Genomic DNA, 16,753 nt, shown 5'->3' with positions numbered 1-16,753 from the left:
CTAATACCATACATCTTAAGGACTCTTTACCAGGTGGATTGGCAACGCCCTGATCAACACCAGAATTTCCCAGAGCCATCACAATTGGGGTGGGAGATAGCAGATCAATATTCTCCACATATATGCTTTCATGTGCACCACAATCGGTCATACAGCTGGTTCGTGTTTAAATATGTATTCCAACATTACAAAATACAAATGTCATAAGTGAGCAATACAATATTTATGGAAATAATTAACAGTGTATATATAAGAACCAATTCTGCAAATGAAAGAAATGGACAAAGGAAAACAAAAGAGGAAAGAAAGCGAGAAAGGACAGAACCAGAAAACAATTGGTTAGCGAATGGAACAGTCAATGCAAAATCAATGAAACACTGAACATAAATTACAAGTATTAATACAGCAAGAGCATTTTCCAACTAGAGACATCACATTGTGTACCGAAAATGAAATTCAACCGTAGACCTCCAGGAACCTGTCCCAGAATCAGAATTTCTCAACATCTGCATTCTTGTAAATTGCCTTCTCATGAATTGAAACGGTCAAAAGTTCATCTACCCATTCATCAATGTTAAGGGAGCTGTTTGACTTCCATGAGAGAGTGGTGGCAAGCTTTGAACAAGCATAATGCAAGCCTCCTGTCTTGTCATAGAATAAAGATTGCCCACGCTTACAGCTCAGGAAAGTCTTCATTCTATTAAAAGACAAGGAGGCGAGCATTATATCCCACCCAGATGATGATGAAAGTTGAACTTATGTAGTGTCTGGTAACTGTGTGGATACCCACCCTCAAATGATTTTCTGTTTAGCCAGAAAGCAGCTTGATCAGGGAAGATCGACTTGAAATCACGTTCCATGCATTGCAGTTCAGAGACAATGTTCACGGTTACATTAGTGGTCTCGTTTCCTGACCATGAGACTGTTCGTGTTATTACAGTTCTGGAAGGAAGAAAAAGAAAGGGGAAAGGACCTGGTGCAAAGGGTTCTTATAGGGTGACCTGAGAGCGGATAGGTGCAGGAGAGGTGAAAACTACCAAACTCCATAGGTTTGATGGGACTTTTAGTTTAAGTGGACTAAAGATGGAAGAGATGAGAACTTTTAAACCTAAATTGGCGGATTTTTTATGTTGGAAATAAAAAAGCAAAATTGTTATGTTTTTAAAGTTTGATTTGAAAAGCTATTGGCAGTAATAAAGTAAAGCAAAACATGAAATTTCAAGAAGGCGGCGCCTTCAGAACAATAGGAGTGCTTAGATCAGCGATATCAGCAGGTCATAACCAAGTTGAAGGAAACTCTATCGGCGAACACCCCACAGTATTACGACTTCTAATGGGCATGAAATTGAGAAAACCTCCAGAGCCGAGATATACAAAGTTATGGGATGTTGGAGAAGTAGTCCAACTTTCCATGAGAAGGGCAGATAATGGGGAGCTTTCCTGGTCACAATTGTCAGGCAAGCTAGCGATGCTACTGTGCCTCACAGCGTGCTGAAGGCTATCCGATGTTAAAGCGCTAGAAATTGACAGGAAGATATTCTACCCTGAAGGAGTTGCTTTTACCATAGCTAAATGAACAAAAACAGACTCTCGAGTTATACTTCGCCGAAAATAGAAAGTTGTGCGTAGCCCAGTGTATCAAAGATTACGAGACGCCACAGGACAGTTGAAGCCACAAGGCACGACAGTTTCTAATAGCGCATAGAAAGCCTTATCACACAGTAGCATCAGCGACAATTGCTAGATGGGTGCGTTAATTTTATGCATTTGGCAGGGATAGACTTGTCTCAGTTTGGCGCACATTCGGCTAGGGGTGCGATGGCGTCTAGTGCTTTCATAGCAGGGGTTCCACTTCAAGATATATAACGAATGCGGATTGGTCTTCTGAGTCGACCTTTAAGACATTTTATTTCAAACCTGTCTGATGGTTCAGCGTGCATGTGTCAAAGGACTGTGCTGTGCATTGCAAATGCTGTGCTCGGTCACTAAGGTGCACAGAACTGTTTTTAGTGTGGTGGCGACTAAGGGCTCTGATCATTTTGTAGATAATGTACTGACTCAAAAGATGACCTGTAAAACCTTCCCTTCTCTTGAAATGTAAATAGTGATTGCAGTTTTTAATAGTTAGACATTTGCAAATTACTTCAGTTTCTGATTTAGTGAGCATACAGTCAGCTTGCGACAAAGTAGCAGTAATTTACGAGGCTACATCAAACATTGATGGATATTTAAAAAAAATGCTTTGTGAACTTGTCTATTCCGTTGATCATGTTGAACCTCCCTAAAATCAGTTGCAGCTAAAAAATGAAATTAGTATCCGTAACGGCGGCCATCTTGGCTTAATGTCACATGGGCACTCTGCCACAAATTCAGACTGTACACCTGGTAGTACACGATTGTGTGCTTCGTTATCAATGCATCCCCAGTAGACATAACTTCCATTCATTGAAAGTCCCACAGACTAGGTAATTGTAACTGATGCCCCTCAACTATTTCGGAAATGGGATTATCTCTGTTCTCTTCAGGCTGATTCGGTGTAACAATCCAATTGTCCAGCGTACCCACTTCAACCTTCAAGGTTTTACTTTTTGTTAGTGTATTGTCTTCCAGCAGCTCATATTTGTCAGTTGCTAAGCACTCTATATGGGAGTCTGATGAAGTTACCAAGGATTGAGTATTACCAGTTTAATATTATTCCTTTTCAAACTTTCTTTTGTGCACGTTGGTACCTGTTGGTGGACTGGCATTCGGATGTTCTTCCTTGTCATTAAAAACGAGGGCTGTTGTGGGTCATCACTGATGGCTTGTGCAACAGCACACTGCATATCTATAGGTGATGCTAATGGTAAACTGGTTACTTCCATTGCCACTATGGCAATGTCTGCTTCGGCCAAATTGGAGGCCTCTAAGAATACGATTCAACATAGAAAATTGTCATGTAGTTGGACATGGTATGTGTTTCAGGTGGGTGTTCAGCAAGGTAGTATACTACAACATCTTTCTTTAGATTATAGCATAAATCCAAGAGGGAGTTGTCATCAATTGGGGTAGCGGTAAAGAGTTGGCATGTGTGATGTTTAGTTACAAGATGACATTCGGGTCAATTTGCCCCTATTCACTACGACCTTGTTTAGAGAGGCTGTAACTTTGCTCTTGCTTGTCTCAGCGTTCATGTTTCAATTATAATACGCCCATTCTTCTGAGCTTTGGTATGAGTGCTTGCTGGGTTATGTTGGAGGTTCTGTGCATTATTTTGGGCACAAGCGTCACGGTCAGTGCTGTGTACACTCTATGGTTTGGATGCGATTTCAGTAATCCATGTAGTGGAACATGGACAGGCCAAGTGTGTGGAGTGCCTCTGTCAATGTAGACTGCTCATTTTCCACAGCACTATTTGTGCTTGTGCACTCTAGTGTTTTATACCAGTTTTGAGTCCTCCAGGACAAGCACACTGGGAACACTGCCCTGCACTATCCCACCACACCCACCAACAGTAAGGGGCCAATGAGATGAGGGGAGTTTGGAGAGTGACAGGTAAAGACAAAGGACAAGCATGCAAGAGTGGTGACCACGGGCTGGAGCTGTACTCATGAGCTGCGCTGTCCATGCTCTTAGGCAGGCTCACCTCCAGACTTGCCTCACAGCAGACATCGGGTCTTAGTAGTTGGATGCCACTGCTCAGTCACCAGACTGATATTGGGTATGGTCAGTTATTGGCTCCTCCAAGGTGCTGAGTTCTGTACGGCTATCTTGATTGCACGACACCACACTCTGGAGGTAGACGGTTCGAGTAAAGGACCCACAGAGGGTTTCAGAAAAGGATCCAGATGTTAAGCCGTCATACCGCACCATCTGAGTGCCACTTCTGGCAACCACCACAATTCCCTGGTTCTCGGAATATGCAGTTACTATAGTGATTGTCGAAATGTAAATGATTCGTAATGTATGCACATTTTTCTCATTAATAATGAGGGATATCCTGAAAACCCATCAGTATTCTGGCCCTCTAGGCCTGGAGTTAACATGCCTGTTCTATGGTTTCATTAAAATATTTTCTGCCTAAGTTCGTTTCATTTTTTTTAAATAATTTTTTTAATTCATATCAAGCCGCAAACACTTTTTGAGAGTAGGGCTATGTATTCATTCCTTCCTACATTATTCTTTCTGGGATGGCCGATGGTACTGATCTTCTAGCTTGGCCACCATTTGTTCAGTTACCACTGCAACATTCTTTAGAAACGGTTGACTTTTTTATTTTTTTCCATTAGGCTCAGTTGGAATCTGATTTAGTCATAGAATCCCTCCACCGGTTAACAGTATCGTGCTTCACATCTCTAGAAGTGATGTTCCAGTCACTCTTAACTTCAATCATTTGGAAAGGAGCAGGGTTGCTGACTATTTGATTATGGGCTGGTAGTCCATGCCAGAGACTTGTTCAAATGCTTTAAGTGTACAAATGTTAGGGTACAAAGCATGGATGTAGTGCCTTCTGTTCGTATATTGTGTGGTTGATGGTGCATTTTCATCACATGCGCTTTGAGTTGGGCACATGAAAATTCAGCCACATGTTTTGTGCAGGACTTCAGTTTAAAAGTAACCCTGATATTCGATGGTTCATAGTGACATGTTTTTAAAAATGGAGTATGGATTTTGGCGTTTGTCCCTGTTATAAACCAGGTATTAAATGAGAAACGTGAAATACAGCTGCTCCTAATAACTCTAACAAGGCATTTCTCTACTACATTTTTCCAAATTCCCTTCAGAGGTGTTTTTCAATGAGTGTTGAAGAGCTTCTTCCCTCAAATTGAAACGTGGTTCTGATTTTATTTTCTTTCTACTTTGTCTTTAGCAGGTCATTGCTGCTATGGAAACACAGCTGTCCAATGGTCCAACTTGCAATAACACAACCAACGGTCCGAGTCCTGTAAATAACAATTGCTCATCACCAGTTGATTCTGGAAACACCGAGGATAGCAAGACCAATCTAATAGTAAACTACCTGCCTCAGAACATGACGCAGGAGGAGCTGAAGAGCTTGTTTGGGAGCATTGGTGAGATTGAGTCATGCAAACTGGTGCGGGACAAAATAACAGGTATGATGGCCTTTACTGAAATGTTCTACTTTGTTTTGATTTTAAGTTGGTCCATAGAAGTCCACCTTGCTTGCTGTTTTTGCATGAAATGTGACAATTATTGTGTAGATGGTATTCCTTTGCTCCTTGTTCACACTTGTGCAAATAAAACCACCAAGGAGAGTGTCGGGCTCATTGGAGTTTCCTGCATGTTTCACACAGGTTTCACTGGCCAGGGCAAACAGAATATGGAACCATTCTATTTTGTCAGTGGGGAAAGAATGATGTGCGTTTGCGTTCGTTCAGGCCTATAGATAACCTGCATGCAAGCCTCTTCTGCGCCAGAAGCACAATGGGGTAAATACCATCAAAGTGGAAACTGACAAATAGGAGCTACCCCCCTGCTATGATCCAGACAGTTCCACAGTTAAGATTGGTTGTACAGGCAGAACAATGCCACAGGAAGGAACTTTACTATTAATCAATCTTAATTGTTTTTTTTTAATATAATGTGCTTAGTACACAAGACCAGGGACTGGGATTGGAACCTCTGTCGCTCTGTGTTGTCTTGCTTCAAAGACAAACGCGTTTCCTCTGATCGTTTCTCACAGGCCCTGTTTAGTGCTGCCTATTACTCTGATTTGAAGCGGAATGTAACATTTGTATGAATAGGTCACAGAAGTAAGATTAAAAAGATGTTTTCAAGCTCATATTTTTGCTTGCCTTAAGTGCCATAGGTCCGCCCCCACCCCACCCCCCCCCCCCCCCATGCCGTGTAACTTTTTTGTTACATGAAATCTCGGACAAATGTGACCCCTTTCTTTTCCCCACAAGTAGGCAGTCGTAACGCCACCCAGTAATCCTAGGTTGCTGTGGGGGGGAACCTAAATGACCAAAAAGGGGTGACATTTTGGGTTTGAAAAATAAAAAATGGCAATAAAATTATGTACAAAGAAGCCTTTTTTGTGTAAGAGCTAGGTACAAATGGCTTGCTGTGCTGAATTCCCCAATTTCCTGGCTTTCAAGAACAGGTTGAGTGGAAACGAGAAAAAATTATTTTGATGTGGTTATCAACTGTTTTGTGAGGTAGGCGATTTATTTTTGGCCATTTTTGCCAATTGGACATGCGTGGATGGAATGGAAGAAAAGGGTAGGAAAGCCGAATTTGACGACAGAAAGGCATACATTTATGAAAAGTAGACATGATTCCAAGTTTAGGAAGGGGCGATTTGCGAAGGTCGGGCAACAACTAGGTAGGGGGAAATTCCATAGTTTGGGGAAAAAGCAGGAAAATGACCGAAAAAACGGTATGTGGTGGACATGGTTGGCTTGGTACAGCAATGGCTTCTATGAATTTTTAGAAACAATGCTCCGCTACATTTTCCCGACTCTCACATGTGTGGGTGCACCTAGCCCTTTGTGACCATGTAGGTGCACCCACAAATGTATGGTACCATTTTCATTGGAACACCTGGGGGAACGTGGGACGGTAGGCCATGTGGTGTTGGCGTTGTATTTTGGTGTGTCAGCAGAGGGAAATGTTGCAGAAACTGTATCCCCCACCCCCCAATTTTGACTTTGCCGGAGTGGGGTTCTGTGTAATAAATTCTGGCCCGATTTGCACATGTCAGACCTCTGTGGATTCCCATGGATGCCCTTCAGAAATGCATGGGGTTCCCAGTTTTCCTTGGTGGCTTGGACACCCTAGGCCCATATCTGTATGGTGTGCGCTTCGGGAAAAATCCTGAAATTCAGATGTCGGAAAATACTTTGGGTTAGCAGTGTTTTAGACTTTCCCCTTGGCACCTAGGTAGGGTGCACCCACACATGTGGTACGGTTTTCATTGGAACACCTGTGGGAATGTGGGACGGTAGGCTATGTGGTGTTGGTGTTGTATTTAGGTGGGTGGCCAGAGCGAAATGGCTGAGAATTGTCTTTATATCCAGCCAATTTCAGAGACATTTCCCTCTGTCCACTCACAAAACACGTCGCCAACATGTCATACCTTCCCGTATTCCCACAGGTGTCCCGACGAAAACGGTACCCCACATGTGTGGGTGCACCTACGGGGGCGCAAAAGTAAAAGGCTAACCAACTGGTAACCCCAAGCCTTTCAGCACAGCACATTTTGTTCATGTGGGCAACCTACAGATTTGGCTCTAGGGTGTCGAAGCCAGCAAGGAAAACGGGGAACCCCATGCATTTCTCAAAAGAGGACACCCATGGGAATTGACATATCTGACTTGTGTAAATCTCCCCAGAATGTATTACCCACTAGCCCTGCCAAAGACACACACATAGGAGAAGGGTGCCCAAGGCCAGGGACATTACCGCCGACTTTGCTGGAGCTCTGGCTTGCCTGCGTTACAGCTTCTCCCCACCAGGGAGTCCCGGCTGTGTGTCAATACTTCTCCGAAGGGAAAAGCTGTAATGCAGCCCAGCCACAACTCCAGGACGGGTGGAGGTAATGTCCCGGCCTTGGACATCCATGTACCATGAGGGTGTACCGTCCCCTAAGCACAGCGGCAGTTCCAGGGAGCCCCGGCAGGATCCCCATTCCTCCCCGGAGGTGACACCTGTAACGTAACACAGCCAGAGGTGCAGCCTGGGCTTGCAGATTGACAACCCACATGGGAGACATCCTCTCCCAGGGAAAAACTAATGTTCTGCTGGCATGTTTCGCCTGACCCTGCAATTGTATCCCAGCTCACCAAAATATCTGCCCAGACAGCCCATTCCCACCCACACCAACAATCCCGCCCCAGTTTCACCCACCCCACTGACAGTGTGCCCTAACCATAGAATAATAAACAGTACTACGTTGCAGTTGCTCGCGAAGAAAAAGCTGTAAAAAAACAAATATTTGTTACCTACGGTCACCCCAGCAAAAACAAATCTACACTGGTACTTTCCTATCGTGCCCCCCCCCCACTTCCCCTTGCAAGCCATCCCTGGTGGTATACTGAACCTCACCCCCCCCCCATAAAACACATTTACCCCTTCCTAGCGGCAGTTATCTGCCTCCAGGGAGCGCTGCATGAGGTGCCACCCCACACTCCATTTGGGGTGGGGGGGGTTGAGGAGGCCCCCGAATGGATGGGGCAGTAGGGTTTGGGCACCCTAGAGGCACATTGGCACACCAATGTGCCCATCTGCGCCAAGGGAAGTTTGGTAAAGAAAAACATTGAAAATGACAGACTGCACTTTAGGGGGGACTGAGGGGCACCCTAAACCGCCGGGGAATTTTGTAATGTGAACGGGGGTGCACCTCTCCAACCCGCAAAGGAGGGGCAGCGCATCTCATGTAGCCCTCCTTAGGGGCAGAAAGGGGGGGGATGCTGTCATGCACTCCCCTCTGGGGTGAGGTGTCCTTACTTGGAGCAGATATCTTCCCCCAGCGAGGGATGCATGACATGGCCCCCATTCCATTGTGGGTGGGGGGGGGGGAAGGCCACCACCCCTTCCATTAGAAATTTCCCCGTTGGTTTGGGGTGCCCCACAGCCCCCCTAAAATGCTGTCTTCCATTTTCACTTTGTTCCCCTTGGCGCAGATGGGCACCATAGTGTCCCATTCTGCCCCCAGGGTGCCCAAAACCTACTGCCCCACCCATTGGGGGGGCCAGTCCAACATTTTGTGGTGGCCCTCCCCCCTCACCCCAAATGGGTGGGGGGGCACCTCATGCAGGCCTCCCTGGGCCTCCTACAAACGGCTGCGTGCTGTACACCCCTCCTCCATTTGGGGTGGGGAGGAGAGGACCACCAGAAAATGTTAGACAGGTCCCCCAGTGGGTGGGGCAGTAAGGCATGGGCACCCTGGAGGCACTAATGTGCCCATCTGCACCAAGGGAAGTTTGGTAAACAAAAACATTGAAATTGGTACACTACACTTTAGGGCGGGCTGAGGGACACCTTAAGCCTCTGGGGAATTTTCCAATGTAAAGGGGGGTGCCCCCCACACCAAATGAAAGGGGGGGCCATCTCAATCGGCCCTCCCTGGGGGCCGATTAGAGGGGGGGCATCTCATGCTGCCCTCCCTGGACTCAGATGTCCCTTCCTAGAAGCCGATATCTGCCTCCAGGTAGGGCTAGAAGGGGGGGGCATTTACCCTTGGGGTGAGGGGAGGGCCACCCCCCTTTTCCATAAAATAAATCCCTGGTGGCCAATGGCCCCCCACACCTCACTTTTTGTTTTGTGTTTTTCTTCAGTTTTTTTTCTCATTTTGCCCCTTCACTGGGGGGCCCTAACCTGCAGGCCCCATCCTTTGTGGGGGCATGCACACTTATGCCGGTTGACCCCCTCCCTTCAATTGGATGGGGGGGGCACCTCATGTACTCCTGCCTGGGGGCAGAAATCTACCCCCAGGGAGGGCTGCAAGGGGTGGCCCCTTTTCCACTTTGTGTGGGAGGGGGAAGGGGCCACCACCCTTTCGGGGGTGGGGGCAAAAAGAATTCCTGGTGCGTAGTGGCCCCCCTGTTGCATTTCATTTTTTTGCCCCCTTCCCTGTGGGCAGATCAGCAATCTGCCCCCAGGGTTATCCATAAGTGCCCCCATGCCTTGTGGGCTGGGGGAGAGGGCTGCTTACTGTTAGCAGCCCCTACCTCCCCCCGCTTTCAAAACCAATCCCTGGTGGTCTAGTGGGCATTGCTGGGTGGGGATTGAGCGCTCTGCGCCGAGCAATTCTTTTACAAAAGGTGTCATTGGAAAAAGGGGAGAATCTCCCCTTTCCAATGACACCTCCCTCGATCTCTGGCTTGAAATACAGCTAGAGATCGAGGGGGAGAAAGTTGGAGACGCACCTTTCATTTTCACATTGGCATGCTTTACGCACGCCAATGTGAAATTGAAGGTAATCCAGCCCCCGGGCAGTTAGGAGGTACCTCCCCCTCACATAGCCCGGGGGTTGGATTACTGTTTTGAGCGATCCTTGCTTTGCAGGAATAGCTCAAAACAAAGTGCCAAAAAGGACAAGCTATCTCGTACTTGGCAACCTGGAGGTAGTGTCAAGGACGAGATACCTCGTCCTTGGCACTTAAGGGGTTAAATAACCCATTCAGAATGACATTTGTGTGCTGTAAAAATATTTTTACTCAACATTGCACTTTGAAATGTTACCTGGAGCCGTTTAGTTTTTTCCATTTATGATCACTTGCAGTTATCACTTACATTTTCTTACCATTTGATCTGGTTTGTGCTTAGATGCCACCCTAACCTGTAATTTGTGCAAGTGGTCTACAGTAGCTCTGGGTACCTTGAAGCATGTTGCTTCATCTAGTGTACTCACTTACCACGCAAAAGGAGAAGCTCTCTTTCCTGGCATATTCGCAGATCACCACTGGGAAGGGATGCGACTTGTTAATTTCATTCACAGTTCTGTGGCACTTACAGTGGCTAGAATAGTTGCTCCAAGCACAGCAGTAACTTTTCCCTCCCTGTGCAATTGCCATGAGGCTTGTTTCACTCATGAAGATGTGACAGTATTTGTGTTGATCTTAATCTGCCACAAAGCCCCTTTCCTGGTGTTCACTGTAAGAGCAGGAATTTTCTGCCTGCCCATGCTTCTTGTGAGAACTTTAGAGATGGTACTTATGCTGCCTGTTCCACAGGACTTCAACTGAAGATTAATTCCCAATGCGTAAGGCTGCAAAATACATTTCTCCAACATGGGGTCTGGTATGGATTCACATGCTTGTGAATATTCCCCGTCAGGCCGGGAATCCTCCGTAAAAGAAAATTCACTTTCACTTACTTTTTCTCCTATAAACCAATCAATGAGCGGTCATACTGCTCCCCGCCAATGACTGCCCTCTCCGTAAACCCCTCTTCTGTCAGCAATCTTCATATTTTTACCGCACGTGTTGGGAGTCCTTGTTTTGTGCTTTGAGCTTTTCTACGTTTTTGCACTTTTTTGCTAAGTTCTGATTTTTGTCAGATGGAGCATCGCCCGGAAAGTAGGGATCCGTTGTTTGGTGTCTTTAAATGCCCCTCTAGGGCAAGAATCGTCGAGTTTCATCGAATATTCCAGAAGGCCATCAGGCTTGCACTACACGCTGGACCATATCGGAAGAGAAGGGTGGAGGTTCCCTCTTCAAGCTCTGATCCAGCTATGGATTAAGGAACTGGTTTGTGGAGGACAAATCTTCCCAGTGCCTGTCTCCATCTGGACCACAAGGAAGCGGATTGTGAAATCTGCCTTGGTTTCTCCAAGCGCACTGTCCAGGATCATCGCAGCAGGTTGGTGGCGTGGCTCGACGCCAAGACCTCTACCCCATGCAGAAAGCGGGGGCATACCTCACCCAGTACCGGCCGGTCCAAGAAGCGGGCTTCCTGTTTTTTTTTTTTCTTTTTTCAGGGCACTCCATTTGTTTGGGTCTAAGACCAAGCCAAGCACACGAGTCCGTTTCTGTCAGTGTGACCGCGCAAGCAGGTCCCCCGATGAGCAGGATATGCTCATCTTCAACCTCTGCCTCCATCTCCAGTCATCGCTCCAGTTCCTCCTTGAAGAGGAAATGGTCTAACCCAGGGAAGCTGCGGGAGAAGCCAGAGATGCTCGAGGTGCGCAGGGTAAGGTGTCCGACCTGCCACTGAAGGCCCAGGTGGTCCAAGCAAAGTCCTCGACGATTGAGCTGGCTGCGGTCACCCTCTTGAAGGTGAAAGGGTCTGACCCTTCCCAGGGGAACCCAATGGCACCCAGAGTGGTCCGGCCCCCCCGAAGCGGGGGGAGAAAACGCCAGAGAAGAGGATGCCATTCCATAGCCCGTGATGACTACTCCGCATGCAAAAAAGGGGACGGGGGGGGAAGAATGGAGGACTCTACTGTGCTCCAGGGCACACATTTCTTCGGACGAAGAGGACATGGTGTCCGTTCAGTCCTGGAGGATGTGGGGAATGACGGTGGAAATGCTAACGGTGGGAATGCCGACGATGTGGGCGCTGTACTCCCTCGACACCTCCCAGCGACGTATCGCTGGACATCCTTTCAACTCTCCACACACTGGTGTCTGAGGTCCAGAAGAGTGTGCCGACAACTCCCCTGGCACCAGCCCCAGTGGCACTGGGCCCCCCACCAGCGAAAGAGAAAATGGCACCCTATGCCGCCTCATCAACTGCTGCACATGCCCTCCCCCCCACTCCTCCAGGGATACGGGTACGACTACATCAGTGTTTCCCCCTCCGCAGAGGGCTTCTACCCAGGACGAAGTGGGATCGGTCCACACCATGGTCGCCTGCGTATGTCCGTTCATCCAGCTGATGGCAGAAGAGGACAAGGAAGGTTTGTTTTACCAACGCCATGAGGCCAAGTGGAAGACTATTCTGACAGTGCCTCTCCTGGACAGCATTTGGGATGAGGGCCTGGCCAGGCTGATGGGGGAAATCCTGCCACAGCCCCGGGGAAAAGAGACAGGCTGGAAAAGAAGTACCGGGTGCTCGAGTCAGCACCTAAGTGCCTTCGGCCGCAGCCCTCTGCAGATTCAGTCGTCTCGGCGACTGCGAGGAAGAAGTCTTCAAATCCTTTATCTTAAGCCTCTGTTCCCCTGGACAGCGATGGGAAGAAGTTGGGTGCCATGGGTAGGAAGGTGATTACTCCGCGCCAATGACAGTCAAGTCAGCGAATGCGCTGGCGATCCTGACCAGATACGACCGGGAGCTGTGTTATAAGATGGCCCTGCTGCCGTAAATGCCCCCCAACAAGTGGGTTGAGGCGCTGGAGATCTTCCAAGAGGGCGAGGTGGCATTGGACCATGCCATCACTGTTGCCCTGGACATCATGGACACAGGGTTATGACCGATGTGGAACAGTGTCTGCCTTCATTGTTGCTGGTTGAAAGACAACTTTCGGCAGGAAGTTCAGATGAGAGTCCTGGACATGCCTTTCGACTGGGATATTTTCTTTGGGAAGACATTCGACGAAACGTTGCAAGCCATTAAGATCGACGTACAGCCCGTGCCCTAAGCACGCTTCAGCAACATAGTCCTTCCTTTCATACCCCAGGAGCTAAATCCGGCAGGTCGTCTAAGGATTTCAGCGGGGGATCGTCCTTGTACCGCCAGCCCTCCCGTTCCACAACACAGGAGGCCTACAGGGGCCGTACAAAGGCTTTGAGGTGGCCCTCATTGGCGCTCCCAAGGCAGCATGCAGGCCCGAAGCAAGATTGAACCGACCAGGACGTTGGAGCCCCGCTGGGCGCCTGACGGGTGGGCTTCGTCAGCAAGTGGGAAAAGATCTCCACTGATGATGGGTGCTGGACGCTCTCGCCAACGGACAATCAAGAATTTCAGAAGTGTCCGTGGATACCACCAGTGGCCCGGCAGGAGCAACTCATCCCTCATCTCCTGCAGGCATTACCGGCCATGATGGGGGGGGGGGGGGAAGGGGCGATAGAGGCTGGTGCCGAAATGACTCTTGCGTTCTTGGGTCCACTCCAGATACTGCTTGGTAAAGACTGGGGGCTGGAGGCCCATTTTCGACCTACAGTCTCAACAAGTACCTAAAGTCCCAAAAATTCATTATGGTCACGTTGCAACACATGCTCGATCAGCTGGAGGAAGGAGACTTCCTGACATCGCTGGATCTGGAGGACGCATTCACGTGAAGCATCGGAAATTCCTGCGCTTTGTTGTACAGGGAAAGCACTAACAGTTCAAGACCCTTCCCGTAGGACTGAAGTTGGCGTCCAGGGTATTTTCGAAGTGCTTGGTACCAGTGGCAGCCCATCTGCATCTAGAAGGGATGCATGTTTACCCATATCTGAAAAACTGGCTCATCAGTGCCAAGTCGAGGGAAGTTGCGGTCAAACACACAGAGGACTGTCCGGCTGCTGACGGATCTGGGGTTCTCCGTGAGTTAGCTAAAGTCCTGCTCGATACCATTGCAGAACATGCTGTTCCTGGGGGCTAGGTTCAGCAGTCTCCTGCTTGGCGGCACCCTTGGAAGAAAGGATAGATATGCTGGGCAAGGTGCAATGGCTGTTACTGAAGACTGCCACGGTTTGGACCATCAAGTCGCTGCTCGGCATATCGTTGTGCATTTACTTGATCAGACTCTGCAGGTTGCGGATGTGACACCTTCAAGAATTTCTGGACGCTCAGTGGATCCAGGTGTCTGGAAGCTTTGCAGAACATATGGTTATCGATTAGGAGTTCCGTCGAGCGACAAGGTGGTGGGCGTGCACGCCAACATCGGTAGGGGAATGGATTTCGAGAGGCCCCCCATATGAGATGGTCACCATGGATGCTTCCCTATAGGGGAGCCCACACAGGATGTCTCCACACCCAGAGGCCTGTGGCTATCGGAGATGGATCTCCACATCCATGTCCTGGAGCTACAGGCAGTGTTCTGGGCCCTCAAGTTGTTCCTTCTGCCCCTCAAGGCCAAGGTGGTGAGGATCCCAATGGAAATTACCACCACCATTTTCTAAATCAGGAAGCGGGGGGGGGAAACCAGATCCCCAGCGCTCTCCAGAGAGGCGTAGGACTTGTGGCACTGGGCTGTAGCCAAAAAATGTTACTCATTTTTTTCACCAGACGGGAGTTAAGAACATAATCACCAACTCCCTCAGCAGGGAGCTGCACTACTGCCAAGAGTGGAAACTTCGACAGGATCAAGTGGACGGCCTCTTCTTCAGATAGGGCAGACCCCAGATTCATCTGTTTGCGACAGTGACAAACTCCAAATGCCAGAGATTCATCAGCAGATTCCACCAGCCAAGGAGCTTGGGGAACGAGTTTTCCTTCCCATGGGAAGGCCTGTTCCTTTACGCGTTCCCTCGAGTCATCTGTCAACTCAAACTGTGCCGATGCAGGATTATCCTAGTCGCCCTGGCGTGGCTGAGGCAGATTTGGTACACCGGCATTCTCAGCCCATCATCGCCTCTGTGGTCGCAGATCTGTTCACTATAGGAGTCGCAATGCTGCATCACGACCCAGAAGCTTGGCTCCTGCATCCTTGGAGAATTCGGAGGCTACGTCCTGCCAGTGGACTGCAGGGAGGTCCTTGCCAGGGCCAGAGCATTGTCGACTCTTCAGTGCTACGGGCATAAGTGGAAACATTTTGCAACAAGGTGCCAGATGCAGAAGATTAACCCTCTGGGTCTCTGCTCTGCAGAGTCTGCTGTACTTGTCTTTGGCCAAGGTGGGGCTACCGCACGCCTCTATCAAGGTGCATATGGCAGCTATCTCCCGCTACACCAGGTGTCGGGGGCGGTCTTCTTTGAGGAACTCCTTGACTAGATGGTGGGATCAAAGGACTGTTTCGATTGTTCCTGTTGGTGAAGGCTCCTGCCACTGCGTGGGAAATGTGGTACTGACTAGGCTCATGGGGGCTCCCTTCTAGTCTATGCATCAGGCCCCTCGTTTTTTTTGTGGAAGACTGCTTTTCTCGTGGCCATCACCTGTGGGTGGTGCTGCGGACACACCCCTCCTTCATGCCGAAGGTTCCGTCGGAATTCCACCTCAACAAGCCTTTGGTGTTGCCTGTTTTTTTTTTTTTCCCCGAAACTTTAGTCACCAACTGAAAGGACTTTGCACTTGCTGGATGTGGCACGAGCGCTGAAGTTCTAGGTGGCATGCACCAAGTTTCCGGAACACATTTCAACTATTTGTGAACTTTGGTTCCGTGAACCATGGGAAAGCTTTGTCCAAGGCTTCCTTTTCTAGGTGGTTCTCTGGCTGTATCACACGCTGTCACTGGTTAGCAAACCGACCGCTGCCTGGCCGTCTGAGCCCATTCCACCAGAACGACCCCTGCTGGACATCTGCACGGCTGCCACGTGGAGATCCACGCACACCTTCACGAGATTATATTTTCGACATGGATTCCAGAGAGGAGTCCAGGGTCGACCAAGCACTGCTACGCAACCGGTTTCCTTGAAGATGAGCCTGCTCCGGAGCGAAGAGTAATTGCTTCTGTTGAGCCTTGCCACCTCACGTGGTTGTGTATTGTACTGCTATGCATTCTTTATTCATGAGAATGTGAATCTATGCCAGGCCCATGCTGGTGAACAGCAGTTACAGGCAAGTAACTTGTTCTTTCTCCAGCATTGGATTGTTCATAGATTCACATGCTTAAATATTCCTTGTTTTACTGCAAATTCTCTAATTTAAACGCAGACTAGCAGTGTGCAAACCCATCAGACTCCTGTGCTGGCACAACCTACTATCCCAGCACCAAGGTCAAACAGTGCATCCTCAACCCAGCTCAATGAACTTAGCAGCATGGCTCCTGAAGTCAGAGTTTGGACGTCTCAACCTACCACAGAGATGCATGGACATCCTAAAGGAATCTAGGAAACCAAACACGAGGCACTGTTAGTTGGAAACATGGAAAAGATTTATCTGGTGCCAGAATAAGCAAATCAACCCAGTTGATGGCACTCCTTCCAACATTGTCACCTACATGCTCCACATGCTGGATGCAGGGTTGGTATTTAATTCACTCAAGGTACACCTGGCGGCGCTGTCGGCCTTCACCACCTCACATAACAAAGTTTTGTGGCGGAAAGTACCGATGGTTAAAGGCTTCATTGAAGGGGTAAAGGGACCCCCCCCCCCCTCCAATTTCTAACCCACCACCAGGATGCGACCTTAATGTGGTGCTTGCTAAGCTCATGGGCCCACCATTCAAACCCATGCATAAAGCCATTCAAACACATGACCTATAAGACTGCCTTCTTAGTAGCCATTA

At 48.6% G+C, this 16,753-nt stretch overlaps 1 protein-coding gene across 8 annotated transcripts in view; it reads left to right on the top strand.

Moving 5' to 3' along the window:
* The window catches only part of ELAVL2 (ELAV like RNA binding protein 2), a 1,154,722-nt gene that overhangs the window by 525,187 nt on the left and 612,782 nt on the right, over positions 1-16,753 (top strand). For 5 of the 8 annotated variants that reach the window (XM_069630851.1, XM_069630855.1, XM_069630849.1 and 2 more), the window contains one exon: positions 4,850-5,093. In XM_069630851.1, coding sequence (XP_069486952.1) covers positions 4,850-5,093 — 244 coding nt within the window. The remainder of the gene's footprint in view (positions 1-4,849; positions 5,094-16,753) is intronic. The other 3 variants (XM_069630854.1, XM_069630853.1, XM_069630856.1) reach the window with 1 other exon arrangement.

Source organism: Ambystoma mexicanum, chromosome 6q, assembly GCF_040938575.1.
Source record: "Ambystoma mexicanum isolate Mex_15411 chromosome 6q, UKY_AmexF1_1, whole genome shotgun sequence".
NCBI lineage: Eukaryota > Metazoa > Chordata > Amphibia > Caudata > Ambystomatidae > Ambystoma > Ambystoma mexicanum.
The sequence above is the reverse complement of the archived record's forward strand: the minus strand, read 5'-3'. Positions and strand labels throughout refer to the sequence as shown.